The sequence below is a fragment of the Bombyx mori genome, chromosome 6 (genome assembly GCF_030269925.1).
Source record: "Bombyx mori chromosome 6, ASM3026992v2".
Lineage (NCBI taxonomy): Eukaryota > Metazoa > Arthropoda > Insecta > Lepidoptera > Bombycidae > Bombyx > Bombyx mori.
In genome coordinates, this window is record NC_085112.1 from 1,182,285 (window position 1) to 1,198,444 (window position 16,160).

General features: G+C 39.2%; 2 protein-coding genes across 3 annotated transcripts in view; both read left to right on the plus strand.

The window, feature by feature from the left end:
* The window catches only part of LOC101740450 (uncharacterized), a 960,210-nt gene that overhangs the window by 502,316 nt on the left and 441,734 nt on the right, over positions 1-16,160 (plus strand). The gene's annotated exons all lie outside the window — the stretch shown is intronic.
* LOC101741428 (lysosome membrane protein 2) overlaps positions 1-16,160 on the plus strand; it is an 83,289-nt gene that overhangs the window by 58,872 nt on the left and 8,257 nt on the right. For both annotated transcript variants that reach the window (XM_004925223.5, XM_062668926.1), the window contains exons 4-6: positions 10,721-10,884; positions 15,033-15,180; positions 15,784-15,987. In XM_004925223.5, the coding sequence (XP_004925280.1) occupies positions 10,721-10,884; positions 15,033-15,180; positions 15,784-15,987 (516 nt within the window). The remainder of the gene's footprint in view (positions 1-10,720; positions 10,885-15,032; positions 15,181-15,783; positions 15,988-16,160) is intronic.

Below are 16,160 nucleotides of genomic sequence, written 5' to 3' on the forward strand. Positions count from 1 at the left end.
TGAAAAAATACAAAAAATCTCGGAATTATATAAAAACAAACAATTTTATTGTTCCTTTGATGTGTCCCCTTGATTTGTCTTTTATTTATCGATTGAGGCACTACGAAGTCTGGCGGGTCAGCTAGTATACTATAGATATAATTATATACCTAATATGACTTGTTTACGTACCCAAACGAAGTATATAGACAATATTATGGAGTAAAATGAACTGTTAATATTTTTAAGTTTGCGTAATATTGGTAAAGTTAATATTTTTTATAATTATGCATAAAAATACATTAAATCAATAAATAAAACATTACACACACTACTATATATCTTTGTTTATTGTCAAACTTTTGTTATTGTTTAAAGTCTGTGGTCAAATTGAGAATAGATTAACATTGTTTGTCTTTAATAATATTACTAGACGATGACCGAGCTTTGCTCCGTTTTTTTTTTGATAACGCCATCTTGTTGTGTCTTTAAAGCGGTTAGTTGCTCTCAATTAAGAAAAATTTATTATATTATTATTCGCCAATAGATGTCGGGAAGAGTTGATTATTGAAAACACGAATAACCAAAAATTTTCTGAAAATAAATCGTAGCTAGATCGATTTATCGCCCCCGAAATCCCCTGTATACTAAATTTTATGAAAATCGTTGGAGCCGTTTCCGAGATTCAGATTATATGTATATTAATATACAAGAATTGCTCGTTTAAAGGTTTAAGATTTGTCTAAGTTTAGTCTGGGCGAAATCTGTGATTATAGAAGTAAAATAAATAGTCTTTGAAAATAGAACCATAATAATTTAATGTTCAAGCTTATAATTTCAATTAATTATTGTCGAATTTCGACTACAGGAGGACCAGTAGTCATCATAAATGGTCAATGTCATTTCGTGATTATCAGTTTATAGGGATAATTCGGTGTCCGCTCGACAGAGGGTCTGAATGTCGTTGATCTTGTTCATGTGGGTGTTTTTGTTAGTGTCATTAGAACAATTCAGGTTCTCGTTAGATTTCATCTGCTACATCGGGTCCAGCTTTAAAGTAAAGTAATATTTTACGAGTTATTTTTGCCGCTGACAAAATTTTCGATTTAGACAACAGTTAAATTTACCATTTCATATTTATCTCTTTATTATCATTGTATTCGTATATCGAAAAAGTTTTAGATCCAGTAAAACAAGAGCAGACCGATCATACTTTTGCTTTACAAGACTTTTTTGCTTTATAAAGCACAAGTCCGGCCTCGCGTGGAGTACTGCTCCCATCTCTGGGCCGGGGCTCCCAAATACCAGCTTCTTCCATTTGACTCCATACAGAAGAGGGCCGTTCGGATTGTCGATAATTCCATTCTCACGGATCGTTTGGAACCTCTGGGTCTGCGGAGGGACTTCGGTTCCCTCTGTATTTTGTACCGTATGTTCCATGGAGAATGCTCTGAGGAATTGTTTGAGATGATCCCTTCATCTCCTTTTTATCATCGCACCTCCCGCCATCAGAGCAGAGTTCATCCATATTATCTGGAACCGCTGCGTTCATCGACAGTGCGTTACCAGAGGTCTTTTTTGGCACGCACCATCCGACTATGGAATGAGCTCCCCTCCAGAGTATTTCCCGAGCGCTATGACATGTCCTTCTTCAAAAGAGGCTTGTGGAGAGTATTAAGCGGTGGGCAGCGGCTTGGCTCTGCCCCTGGCATTGCTGAAGTCCATGGGTGACGGTAACTACTCACCATTAGGTGGGCCGTATGCTCGTCTGCCTACAAGGGCAATAAAAAAAAAACTCCTTAATGTAGTTTTTTAAGGCCAATTTATTACTATCTTCAAACCTACGTCATAGCTTCGAATCAATCAAATAATTACAGGTTTTTCTTTACAACAAAAAATATGATATCGCGCACGTATTAAAACTGGAATTGAAATGTAATTATTATTTTTTTACCTTTAAACGGTATGTTAATTAGTTTGGTCTATAATTTTTATTATGTTATTCTTATTTATAGGTAATATTTTTTACGTAATATTAGTTTTGGGAGGTCCATTTGTGACGTATTACTTAATTCCACGATAAATCTTTCCTTATTATAGAAAAAAACCTGGTGGTAACCGGTAGCCTGGTTAAATCTTAGCTAAATATGGTCAGTATTCGCGTTCCGGCCTAGTATCGATATATCAATATATTAATACGTGAAGCAAAAACGACGTACTCCTTTTTACGAAAATCGCGCGAACGGTGGCGTATTAATTTTCCCACACTTATAAAGAATATAGAGAAGGAGTGAAGAATTCAAATATTTTTTAAAAAAATAAGCAAAATACATTAAATCAATAATAATAAAAACATTACAAATATGAGAAGACTACGCCACAAGAAGAAGTCCACAACTTTTTTTATTGCTTAGATGGGTGGACGAGCTCACAGCCCACCTAGTTTTAAGTCGTTACTGGAGCCCATAGACATATACAACGTAAATGCGCCACCCACCTTGAGATATGAGTTCTAAGGTCTCAGTATAGTTATAACAGCTGCCCTGCCATTCAAACAGAAACGCATTACTGCTTCACGGGAGAAATAGGCAGGGTGGTGGTACCTACCCGCGCGGACTCACAAGAGGTCCTACCACCAGTAAATATCTCGATTATTCAAACCAGTATCCTAATCAGCTACGTAACAACATTTAAAACCAAAATAGCTACATAACAGAATTAACTATGTGATTAAACATGCATCTTTATAGTTTTATTGTTCAAGTCATATTTGTTTTTTAGAATCATACATTGTAATTAGGTATGGACATCTCTTAGCATCACTCATTTACTTCGAGTATGTGAATTTATGATAATATCGACAGTTGAAATAATTCCAGTCTGCCGTATTCTATGAGTTTACGTTCCCATGGCTTTATCTGTGTTGAGTAGAAGATTTTAACTGTTTTGTTAGGAAGTAACTAAGTAACTTCCTCTGTGAACCCTGTATTTGACTGAATTATCGTGTTAAGGTGTTAAATATTTAAGCGGAATTATTGTTGATATTTATTATACAGAATTGGCAACCGACAAAAATTCCGTGCATTCAGATGTTTTTTTTTTTCGCTTTTTAAGTGTATCGATTACCGCGTATCCGATTTTGAAGGAATGAGTGGCAGAAATCTATATATTAATACGTGAAGCAAAAACTTTGTATCCCTTTTTACGAAAATAGCGCGGACGGAGGAGTATGAAATTTTCCACACTTATAGAGAAGAAGTGCACAATGCTAATATTTTTTTAAAATAATGCATAAAAGATACATTAAATCAATAGAGATTATAGAAATATAAAATACAATCATAATAGTGTACAAACTTACAATTCCAATTAATTATAGTCGAATTTCGACTACTGCGGGACCTCTAGTAATAATAATAATTGTAAATAGACATGCTTTAACAAAAACCGACTTCAAATAGAAAAAAAAGATATTCCAAAACAAATTAATACACACTAAAAACAATAATCATCGAAATCGGTTGGCGTGATATTGAGTTATTGAGTTGTTCATCTATTTGTCGCGCACGTACTTAATGCAAATTTAAAACTTATATGTTTTTCTCATGGACACCATTATCAGAACTGGACTAAATTGAAATGGAACCACACGGGAAGCGTTAGATTTCTAATAAAAAAAAAGAATCATCAAAATCGATTCACCCAGTCAAAAGTTATAAGGTAACAAACATAAAAAAAATATACAGACGAATTGACAACCTCCTCCTTTTTGAACTCGGTAAAAAAATAAGGAGGACTGCCTTAACAAAATAAAAATAAAAACTTTAAGCACGCATTGACGTACTTCGACATTTTATTACCATAAAAAATACACAGGTAATATTAGAGACCAATAAAATTAAAAAAAAGAAAAATAAGCTCATAAACTCGTTCGTTTTTTAATCGCCTAAAAAATATTTAGGATAGCGTTACGTATGTAGCTTTTTTTTTGTTAGTATTTTTTTTTACGATGCTCATGGCAGTGGCGCAGATTATACAATTTTAGACATAGAGTTTTTAGTGACACACGAAAAAGTTTAAAAACAATTAAGTTTTTTTTTTTTTTGCTTAGGTGGGTTGACGAGCTCACGGCCCACCTGGTGTCAAGTGGCTACTGGAGCCCATAGACATCTACAACGTAAACGCGCCACCCACCTTGAGATGCAAGTTCTAAGGTCTCAGTAAAGTTACAACGGCTGCCCCACCCTTCAAAGCGAAGCGCATCACTGCTTCACGGCAGAAATAGGCTTTTTTTTCCCTACCTATGCTGATAGCCTTGAGAGGCTATTTCAGCTTCACCTTAACGTTTGTAGGTGAGCTCACAGGGCTCAACCGGAGAGTTGCTAACACTGACCCTAGCAAGAGCAGTGCTTCGCAGAGTCTACCACCGGATCAGAAACGCGACCCACTGAGGAGATCCGGCGAGAAGCTTAGTGGGCTGTATCTATGGGTTAATTCGCTCGTCGAGCCCTTCGTCGCAAAGGGCGGTGGTACCTACCCGCGCGGGCTCACAAGTGGTCCTACCACCAGTAAAAATTTTGTTTTAGACGAAAGTTCCAGATTTTTCTATATCCAGTTCTAAATACAGCTTTTTTTAAATCAAATTTAAATTGAACAATTCTAACCTAAATTGTGACTAGCGGTTTATTCGCGATCAAAATCTGCTCCAACTACCGTTTCACGAAGAAAAAATATGCAGAGAAAGAGATGAGTTACACTGGACATATATTTTAAAATGTAATTTTTAATCAATCATTTTTTTAAATCATAATGTTTTCGTATAAACCATGCTTACGGTTTCGTCTCGTTTTTTTATTGTAATTATCTATAGGTATATATTAATACGTGAAGCAAAAACTTTGTATCCCTTTTTACGAAAATTGCGCGGACGGAGGAGTATGAAATTTTCCACACTTATAGAGAATATAGAGAAGAAGTGCATAATGCTAATATTTTTTTTAAATAATGCATAAAAGATACATTAAATCAATAAAGAAAACATTACACACACTGACGCACACACGCATGCATACTATTTATTGCCAAACTTTTGTTCTTGACGTCTGTTGTCAAATTGAGAATACATTAAATATTGTTTGCCTTTGTTAATATTTTTTAAAGTGTAGTCTTGGCGAAATTTGTGATTATAGAAGTATAAAATACAATCATAATAGTGTACAAACTTACAATTCCAATTAATTATAGTCGAATTTCGACTACTGCGGGACCTCTAGTATTATTTGAAACGCTTCGAATTTTTTACAGTTCTTTCATTGTCAGAATGATCTGTCGTTCGAAGCATCGAGAACAATAGGATCACTATATAAAATTAAACAAAAAACGCGCCATTAAACGGTAATAATAGTAAATTACACGTAGAATTATAAGCTTGCTTTCATGTTTCGTTACGAACGAAATATCATTTTAATTTTGTTTTTTTATTGTTAAACTACACATTAAGTAAGGTTCAAGAACGAGTTCACGGCAGTACGTGAGAAGTAAACGGATCTAAATTACAAGATTGAGGGAGGCCGTGAAATCAATAAAAAAAAAATGTTCGACACAATGTTAATGATTATAATTCGGTTGTCTTGTCCGGCGACGGTAGGCGCTGTAGCTATCTATATATTAATACGTGAAGCAAAAACTTTGTATCCCTTTTTACGAAAATTGCGCGGACGGAGGAGTACGAAGTTTTCCACACTTATAGAGAATGTAGAAAAGAAGTGCACAATGCTAATATTTTTTTAAAACAATACGTAAAAGATACATTAAATCAATAAAGAAAACATTACACACACTACATACCATGTATTTGACGCACACACGCATGCATACTATTTATTGTCAAACTTTTGTTCTTGACGTCTGTTGTCAAATTGGGAATAGATTAAATATTGTTTGTCTTTGTTAATATTTTTTATAGTATAGTCTTGGCAAAATTTGTGATTATAGAAGTATAAAATACAATCATAATAGTGTACAAACTTACAATTCCAATTAATTATAGTCGAATTTCGACTACTGCGGGGCCTCTAGTTTAAATAGTTTCTAGTTCTGTGGCGAAATAACGAACAATCTAGAATCTTTATCATTACGTTTCGTGCTCTAGATGAGAAGTGAATTACCAGAGGTTACATAGTCAATGCCCCCTCGACACATTAAGGCCGAAGCAGCTGCTCTCGAGATGTTAGGTCTTCTTTGGAGGCGCTCTGGTAGCTGTTAGCAAATCCCACCCCTTCTGGCTGAGCTTTTACTCGCCCACCTGTCTTGGCGAAACTAGAAAGGCCTCAGGGCCACCAATAATCCTTCAATCATAAAAAAAAAAACGCTTAGTAACAGAAATCTGTTTATTATCTTGTTTACTGGTGGTAGGACCTCTTGTGAGTCCGCGCGGGTAGGTACCACCGCCCTGCCTATTTCTGCAGTGAAGCAGTAATGCGTTTCGGTTTGAAGGGTGGGGCAACCGTTGTAACTATACTGAGATCTTAGAACATATATCTCAAGGTGGGTGGCACATTTACGTTGTAGATGTCAATGGGCTCCAGTAATCACTTAACACCAGGTGGGCTGTGAGCTCGTCCACCCATCTAAGCAATAAAAAAAAATCGACATAATGACTTCAGTGCGCCGCGTAGGTCACCGGTGACCTACACGGCAATTAACGTGTTAAGATTGAAATACGAACTCAATTCTAATCTACTGTCGGCTTTGATTAACAAACAAAACTAGTTTAATTCTCAAAAGACCACATATCATAAATCACACAATTTATTTTTCATATCAATTTGAGGAGTCATAAATTTAATCCGTCGTTAATTAATGTTGAATGTCGCACATTGGTTGGACGGCTTTGAGCGATATGGGAACCCAGACAGAGAATTTCCAATTCAGACTGACTTTGAATATTTCTAGCATTATTTTTTTTACTACATATGCTGATAGCCTTGAGAGGCTATTTCAGCTTCACCCTAACGTGTGTAGGTGAGCTCACGGGGCTCAAGCCGGAGTGTTGCTAACACTGACCCTAGCAAGAGTAGTGCTTCGCAGAATCTACCACCGGATCGGAAACGCGACCCACTGAGAAGATCCGGCGAGAAACACAGTGGGCTGTGTCTATGGGTCAATTCGCTCGTCGAGCCCTTTGTCGCAAGCGACGGGTTCGACGAGGACGGTGACTGGCTTTTTAGTAATGACCTAGACTAGCACCATCCCGTCCCTTCGACTGGATGTCGTAAGTAGCTAAGAGATGTAAGGAATTTTTGGCTTTACAGTCGACCATTTAAAGTTTAAAATTCGGAAAAAATATTAATATGTTCAAAAAAACTTCTTCAGCTATTTGAATGGGATAAAAATAATCGAAGTTCAGTTGAAAACATCGAATTGTTGAAGCTAATATCAAATAAAATGGTCCTTTATTTACAAATATAGTAAATGTGATTTAAATTTTTTTCTTTCATGGTTGGACGAGCTCACAGCCCGCCTGGTGTTAAGTGGTTACTGGAGCCCATAGACATCTACAACGTAAATATCGCCACCCACCTATAAGTTCTAAAGTCTCAGTATAGTTACAATGGCTGCTCCATCCGTCAAAGCGAAACGCATTACTGCTTCACGGCAGAAATAGGTTGGGTACCTACCCGTGCGGACTCACAAGAGGTCCTACCACCAGTAATTACGCAAATTATAATTTTGCAAGTTTGATTTTTATTACACGATGTTATTCTTTCACCGTGGAAGTCAATCATGAACATTTGTTGAATAATAGTTGAGTAAGAACAATAGCCTTTCTACCCTCCTTATATTGTTTTTTGCTCATACTCAAACATACAAATAATTAATTATTATTCGTTCGATTAATACTATTTTTGCGGTGCTTTCTATAAACAATCCACAGCTATTGTGTACGTGTGCTAATTATGTTAGGCTTGCGTTTCGATTCTGAGCTTTCCTTCTGAGCTGTGCGTTTGCAATAAGCTGCGAATAATTTGGGGGAATTGAACTTGGTTCAATTCAACCCGTTAAAGACACAAGTTTGCGCGTTCACTGCGAAGAAGGACCCCTTTGTCATGGCGCCGCAATTCCAAGGAGTATCCCTGCAACCTTCCGAGAGTATTGGGATACTTGGGGTCGACATTTCGAACGATGTCCAGTTTCGGAGTCATTTGGAAGGCAAAGCCAAGTTGGCGTCCAAAATGCTGGGAGTCCTCAACAGAGCGAAGCGGTACTTCACGCCTGGACAAAGGCTTTTGCTTTATAAAGCACAAGTCCGGCCTCGCGTGGAGTACTGCTCCCATCTCTGGGCCGGGGCTCCCAAATACCAGCTTCTTCCATTTGACTCCATACAGAGGAGGGCCGTTCGGATTGTCGATAATCCCGGTCTCACGGATCGTTTGGAACCTCTGGGTCTGCGGAGGGACTTCGGTTCCCTCTGTATTTTGTACCGTATGTTCCATGGGGAGTGCTCTGAGGAATTGTTCGAGATGATACCGGCATCTCGTTTTTACCATCGCACCGCCCGCCACCGGAGTAGAGTTCATCCATACTACCTGGAGCCACTGCGGTCATCCACAGTGCGTTTCCAGAGGTCTTTTTTGCCACGTACCATCCGGCTATGGAATGAGCTCCCCTCCACGGTGTTTCCCGAGCGCTATGACATGTCCTTCTTCAAACGAGGCTTGTGGAGAGTATTAAGCGGTAGGCAGCGGCTTGGCTCTGCCCCTGGCATTGCTGAAGTCCATGGGCGACGGTAACCACTCACCACCAGGTGGGCCATATGCTCGTCAGCCTACAAGGGCAATAAAAAAAAAAAAAAAAAAAGAAAAAAAAAGAATAAGTTTACCTCGGAAAAACAAAACGTATACACGACATAAAAAAGTTCCAAGTCAGAGACATCATCGTGGTCACGGTCAGTGTCATTTGTAGAAATTTTAGGAATGTCCACATCCATGGTAACACTAAAAAGCTTTAAGGATTACATTGACACTACCCAAACCTGTTACCTGCTCATGTGTTTTTTATTGACCGCTGTGAATGCTTCTAATAAATCAAAATAAAAAACGTTTAATGTATTTGGTTACAGATTGTTTGTAGATAAACATGTTATCAGATTATTTTTATTTTTTTATTTAGTTGGGCGGACGTGCTTACGGTCTACGAGTTTCTTAACATTCTCGATATCGTAAAAGTTAACTCAAATTTGTATGGAGTTGGAACGTTTGCCTACGTTTGCCGCTAGGGGCGTTGTTCCAACTGCATACAAATATGAGTTAACTTTGACGCGATCGAGAACGTTAAAAAACTCGCACTAAGTACACTGGCGTTAAGTGGTTATCGGAGCACGTAGAGATTAACAGCGTAAATGCCACTCACTATCCAATTTTTCTAATGAAATACGTACTCAACAAATGTTCACGATTGACTTCCACGGTGAAGGAATGACATCGTGTAATAAAAATCAAACCCGCAAAATTGTAAATTACGTAATTACTGGTGGTAGGACCTCTTGGGAGTCCGCACGGGTCCCACCACCGCCCTGTCTATTTCTGCCGTGAAGCAGTAATGCGTTTCGGTTTGAAGGGTGGGGTAGCCGTTGTAACTATACTGAGACCTTAGAACTTACATCTCAAGGTGGGTGACGCATTTACGTTGTAAATGTCTATGGGCTCCAGTAACCACTTAACACCAGGTGGGCTGTGAGCTCGTCCACACATCTCAGCAATAAATAAAAAATCAACTTGGTACGCGATTTCTGAGTCTCAGTTTTTTCCAGTACCACGGTTCTAACGACAATGATAAGTTTAAAGCAACACAGTTTTGTTTAATTCACATTCGAATTTTTTTTTGTGTTGTCAAATTGATGTCCGGGGAACCGTGATTAATTAGTTCTCGGACATTTTGATTTGCTTAGATGCTAACTAATTTGTTATTTTATTAGTTTGATGCACAAACGATTTTATCGTAAAAAAAGTGTAATTAAACAATTTATGAAGATACCAAAAACAAATTCTGATTTTAAAAAAAACTGGTTTTCCCGGTCGGTACATTTATATGTATATAAAAAAAAAAACTTCTTCTGATATTCTGTTAATTAACACTTGCGAAAATATCGTAAATCATTTTTTAACTTTGAAACGTAGCTCGTAATGTTCTTTTTTAATTTATTTGCGTGACGTAAATCGAATTACTCAAAGTGGGCCCGCCGGAAATAACATAGCGGCCATTAAAAGCACGAGGTTAAATCGTAAAAAAACTTTTAACTCGTTCTTCTATAATCGATTCCGTGTGGATCGGGCCTCGGGGAAACCCCTCTGCCCAGGCTTGGAACTCCCTATCGAGGCCGGGGGGCATGGGCCTATCGAGGCAGGGGTGATGCTGATCTTCTTCTTTTTCTCCACCTTATCCCACTAAGTGAGGTCAGCACAGCTAATTTTTCTCTTCTATCAGCCGTCATCTCAACACTCACTCCTCTTTCTCTCATATCGTCATTCACACACTCCATCCATGTCTTCTTCGGTCGACCTCTTCCCCCTCTACCTTGCACTACCATTTCCATACATCTCCTAATCATATAGGTACAGTCCTAGTCCTAGTCATACATCCCTAGCAGGGGTGATGCTGATAACGCAGAAAAAAATACTAGTTTGGGCAATGGGCATCAAATTAAAATCCATTGTTTTCTTATGGCTTCATATTTCCACAGTTGTTGGTGATGAAAGAAGGTTCGTTTCTTTACACGATGTGGGAGGCGCCACCGTACCAGGTCTACTCCGAGATCCACCTCTTCAACTACACAAACGTCGAGGAGTACATTAGCGGAGCTGCTGATAAGTTGAAGGTGCAAGAAGTCGGACCTTTTAGATTTCTGTGAGTTTCGTAACTTGAAATTTTTCGAGGTAGCGGGAGATTATCGAATAATCAGTAGTAGCTGAGCTTAAATAGGCTCTTAGGTGTGAATCAGCAGTAGACATAGCTCGTGGTAGTCAAACAGTGGTGGGGTGTCACGCAATGCAAGCAAGCACGGGTGGGTATCCTGCTTACAGCCCTGCTTATTTTTTTGATTTTTTTTTATTGCCTTTCTGGGCAGAGGAGCATATGGCCCACCTGATGGTAAGTGGTCGCCGTCGCTTAGGAACGTCAGCAATGCCAGGGGCAAAGCCTAGCCGTTGCCTATCAAGCGCCTTATTTCTGACGTGAGTAGTAATGCGTTCCTGTTTGAAGCTAGAGCCGAAGTTATACTGTAAAAACTGAGGCTCAGAACTCGTGCCCTAAGATGAACTGAGAGGCATCGACGTGTTCGATGTCTATGAGCTCCAGTGAACACTCAACACCATGTTTAACATCTTAGCAATAAAAAAAGTGTTTACCAATAAACCTAGTATGTCTTTTGTACTTGAAGCATAAAGTAACTGACCTAGTTGAGAGCCAGTTAACGATAGGTTAGGTAGCGGCTTGGCTCTGCCCCTGGCATTGCTGAAGTCCATGGGCGACGGTAACCACTCACCACCAGGAGGACCTGCGAGCACACGTCTGTCTTGCCTACAAAGGCATTAAAAAAGAACCGGGTAACAAATGTCGCCACTCTTTTAAATTCTATCAGGGCGTCGCGTCCCTTTACAGGGGCGCGGGACAGGCCTCGTGGAAACCCCTCTGCCCGGGCTTGTGACTCCTTGCCATTCTTCCTTCTTGTCTTCTTTCTACCTCTTCTTTCTTCGTCGGGGGCGGCTGCTTCTCTCCTCCGTTTTTTTTTTTTTTTTTTTTTTTTTTTTTTTTTTTTTTTTTTTTTTTTTTTTTTTTTTTTTTTTTTTTTTTTTTTTTTTTTTTTTTTTCTCTTTTAAATTCGCAATTGTCCCTTTGAACCAGAGTTGTATTATACCTATATTCATATTATTCTTCTGCTATTACTAACAAACTATTCTGTACATACTAAATAAGGCCCTGTGTAATAATAATGTACTAGACATATCACGATTTATAAAATAATATTGTTTTGTAATAGCGTTTCAATGCAAAGACGTTTTTTGTTTTAAAATTTCGTGTTTCGCGCAAGCTTCGATTGCAGTTTAAAAAAAAAAGAGGATAATTTCACGACTGTCAGTATTCACACGTCTATCATACACGTGATTCTATTCAATCTATATGTTAGTTTAATCAGAGGTCAAAGCAATTAATTATCGAAACCGTTTAATCAAATGAACATTAATGAATGCAGTTAATACGTAAATTTAATAGCGCATTTAACGTGTACGAGGAGTATACATGAATTTTAAAAACTTATTTGTTTATTTATTGCGTGCAAAAAATCTGCAAAGAAGTTTTTTTATTTTTTTTTTATTGCTTAGATGGTTGGACGGAGCTCACAGCCCACCTGGTGTTAAGTGGTCACTGGAGCCCATAGACATCTACAACGTAAATGTGCCACCCACCTTGAGATATAAGTTCTAAGGGTCTCAGTATAGTTACAACGGCTGCCCCACCCTTCAAACCGAAACGCATTACTGCTTCACGGCAGAAATAGGCAGGGTGGTGGTACCTATCCGCGCGGACTCACAAGAGGTCCTACCACCAGTAGGTAGGTATCTATCTCTTAGATACCTACCTACTGGTATACTAGAATTAGACTTTTAAATTTTTTTTGGTTTAAATACGTGGGCGAGCTCATGGCTCAGTTGGTGTGAAGTAGTTACTGGTGTCTATGGGCATCAACAAATTAAATTCTGCTACTCACCTAAAGACATGACTTCTAAATCTCAGTTTTTGAAGTTATACTTCTTTAGGTGCGTTATGAAAAATTGATGAGTGAAATTTTACAATGCGCGCGCACCGTGACACAAAATTAACAGAATGAAGTTGCCCACTAAATCGCTCATTACAATACTACCGACGTAACTTGGCGAGTCTGAATATAGCCGCAGGTGAACTTTCCGAACCGTACCGAGAATTACCGAATTTATACGACGTCAAGAAAAGGGATGTCCAATATGCGTGTTTGAGGCTGTTGTTTAATCGATTTTTTTTTCAAATTGATTAAAATTTAAATAAAAAAAAGAATTAATTTCATAAAAATAAAGTATAACTTCTTACTCGCGTACATAAGTACACGCACCCTTTTTTTAGTACAACGGCTGCCCCACGCTTCAAACCGAAACGCATTACTGCTCCACGGCAGAAATAGGCAGGGCGGTTGTAGCTAATTCTGTGAGCTCACGAGACCACCTACCTTCAGATTCGAACGTGAGACGTTATACAATCAACGCTCCCAACTTAGTAGCGTAACATGTTGCGAAAGAAAGACACTAGCAAATATATACAAGCAATACTACAGATTGAACAACAAAAACTTTGCCCACTGAGTTTCTCGCCGGATCTTCTCAGTGGGTCGCGTTTCCGATCCGGTGGTAGATTCCGCGAAGCACTACTCTTACTAGGGCCAGTGTTAGCAACACTCCGGTTAGAGCCCCGTGAGCTCACCTACACGTCAAGGAGAAGCTGAAATAGCCTCTCAAGGCTATCAGCATAAGTACGCAAAAAAATAACTTTGGGCGGAGTTAAGCCAAAAATATACTTTTAAAAACTAGATTTTAATAAACACAAAACCGGGCGCATTGAGACCCAGCGCATTAGGTGACGTCACTAACTTCGAACCGGTTTCTCGAGCTCAATGACATCGATCGTGATGTCTGCGTTCCTTTAACTTAATAGCAGGCGGCCCGTGAACTTGTTTGCCCATCTAAAGCAGTACATGAAATATAATATAGCCTTCGTTGACATGTTTTTTTTTTTTTTATAACAACTAAGAGGCAAACGAGCAAGACGGGTCACCTGATGGTAAGTGATTCACCGCCGCCCACGGTCACCAGCGTTTACGTCAGTGCGTTGCCTACCCTTCATGTAAGAATATGCTCTTTTCTTGAATAACCCAATGTCGCAGTTGTTGGGGAAGTCTGACGATGGAACTGACCACAGTCACGGGTATTCGTATTATGAAACTCATTTTATTTGACTTATAATCCGGCCGCTTAGAGGTTTAACACCAAAGCGTAAAGGCTACCAGATATATCCCAACTTTGACATAATGATTTGGTTCGCGATTTTTTTTCGTACCTATGGCTAAGCGAAACATGTAGGTGAGCTCACGGGGCTCAAACCGGGAGTGTTGCTAACACTGGCCCTAGCAATGGCAGTGCTTTGCAGAATCTACCACCGGATCGGAAACGCGACCCACTGAGAAGATCCGGCGAGAAACTCATTGGGCTGCGTCTATGGGTTAATTCGCTTGTCGAGCCCTTCGTCGCAAGCGACGGGTTCGCCGAGGACGGTGACCGGTGCGTGTAGTACCTAAAAGCACTGTTAATGGATCGGGAAGTTCGCGATAATAATTAGCATTCATTCGTGGGTAAATGAACTACATATTTTTTTTAATCGCAAATTCTACGTCACTTCAAAGCCACGTGTAGGTCACGACCCAAACGGACCGCATGCTTTTAGCGACTGTAAAATAATTAGTAGTAACTTACATGGATTACTGGTGGTAGGCCCTCTTGTGAGTCCGCACGGGTCTTGTGGGTCGCAACGGTCAGTTACTTCTTTTGTCGTCTATTTTATGTATATATTATAATAATATGAGAACGGTCAATTCGTTCCTTGTCTTTTTGTTCGTGTCCGTCTTAAAAAGTACTGCCTGCCGCTAGTCACGTCCGCCCTCGTTCCATTTCTCTCTTTATTTTTGAATTCTTTTCAAGTGTCTGTCTTAGCCTGTGTCTAGTCGTTGTAGGTCTTATGTCCTGTCAAAGAGGTTGCACGCCACGACAGGTAGGTACCACCACCCTACCTATTTGTGCCGTATAGCAGTAATGCGTTTCGATTTGAAGGATGGGGCAGCCGTTGTAACTATACTGAGAGCTTAGAACTTGCATCTCAATCCACCCACCTAAGCAATAATAAAAAAATCATAAAAACGTACGATATTTTTACCACTAAATCTATTTTATAATCTATTGTTGTTTTTCCCCCAGAGAAATCAGAACAAACGAAAACATAACAGTCGATGAGGGTAGAGGAGTGATGACCATGAAGCCGAAATTGGCTTTGAAGTTCCTCAGAGACCAGTCCGTGGGTGACCTGGAGAACATCACTATTGTTGCACCGAATATCGCACTACTGGTGAGTATATTGGCTTTGCCCTAACGGCCAGTGACCTTGGGATACATACCGGCGACCTTTCTCTTAACATGCGACATTAATTTTTGTAATTAAAGGTGCGTTTTATTTGGTATCAGCATCAACAGTTCGGTGTTTTTAATTGAACTTCAATTATGTTTAGTCCATAGTAGCTGAAGAAGTTGGTTTTGTTATGATATTTTTTCCGAAAATTTAAACTTTAAATGGCTCTCCTGTAAAATTGCAACAATGTCCCTTAAATTTTTCAGCCCCCGAATTGTTACGTCGATCCCAGAGCCATTCTTTACTAACTAAAAGCTATCAACTGCCTTGAAGCAAATGGTGCTAGTCACTGTAAGGTTGTCACCGGGCAGTTTATCATACTACACGAAAAGCTCTTGGTAGAAATAGCGGAGACGTGCGATCTTGCAGTGGTCATATATAGTTGGCAACCGCTGTAGCAGAAGCGAAAGGTGGCCGATGCTATTTAAGCATGCCGATACTGAGATAACCTTGATCTTACAATTAATAATCCAGACAAATCTGGTAGGTACCGATAATAAGAAGAAACTGGATCCAAGTTTTGAAAAAGCTTTTCTTTTCCAGGCCTTAAGTACGTTGGCGGCCGACAAATTGCCGTACTGGAGCAACGCTGGAGCTTACTACTCTATAAAAGCCCTGGGAGTTAATTTGTTCAGGAATTTGACGGCCAATGAAATCCTCTGGGGGTATTACGACCCGCTGGTCTCCATAGCCAACACATTACTGCCTGGCTGGATTGATTTTTCTAAGCTTGGGATATTAGATCGGGTATGAATTTCCTTTTGGTATCTTCCTTGTTGCTAAGGTCGAATATTATCGAAGTTAGGACATCAAAATTTAAATATCGGCCTATCTAGAATATCCAAAAGTCCACAACTGTCAAAGCGCTATACTATCCTGATTGCTTCGCAACAGAGAAAATGGGTTGATGGTGTCTATCT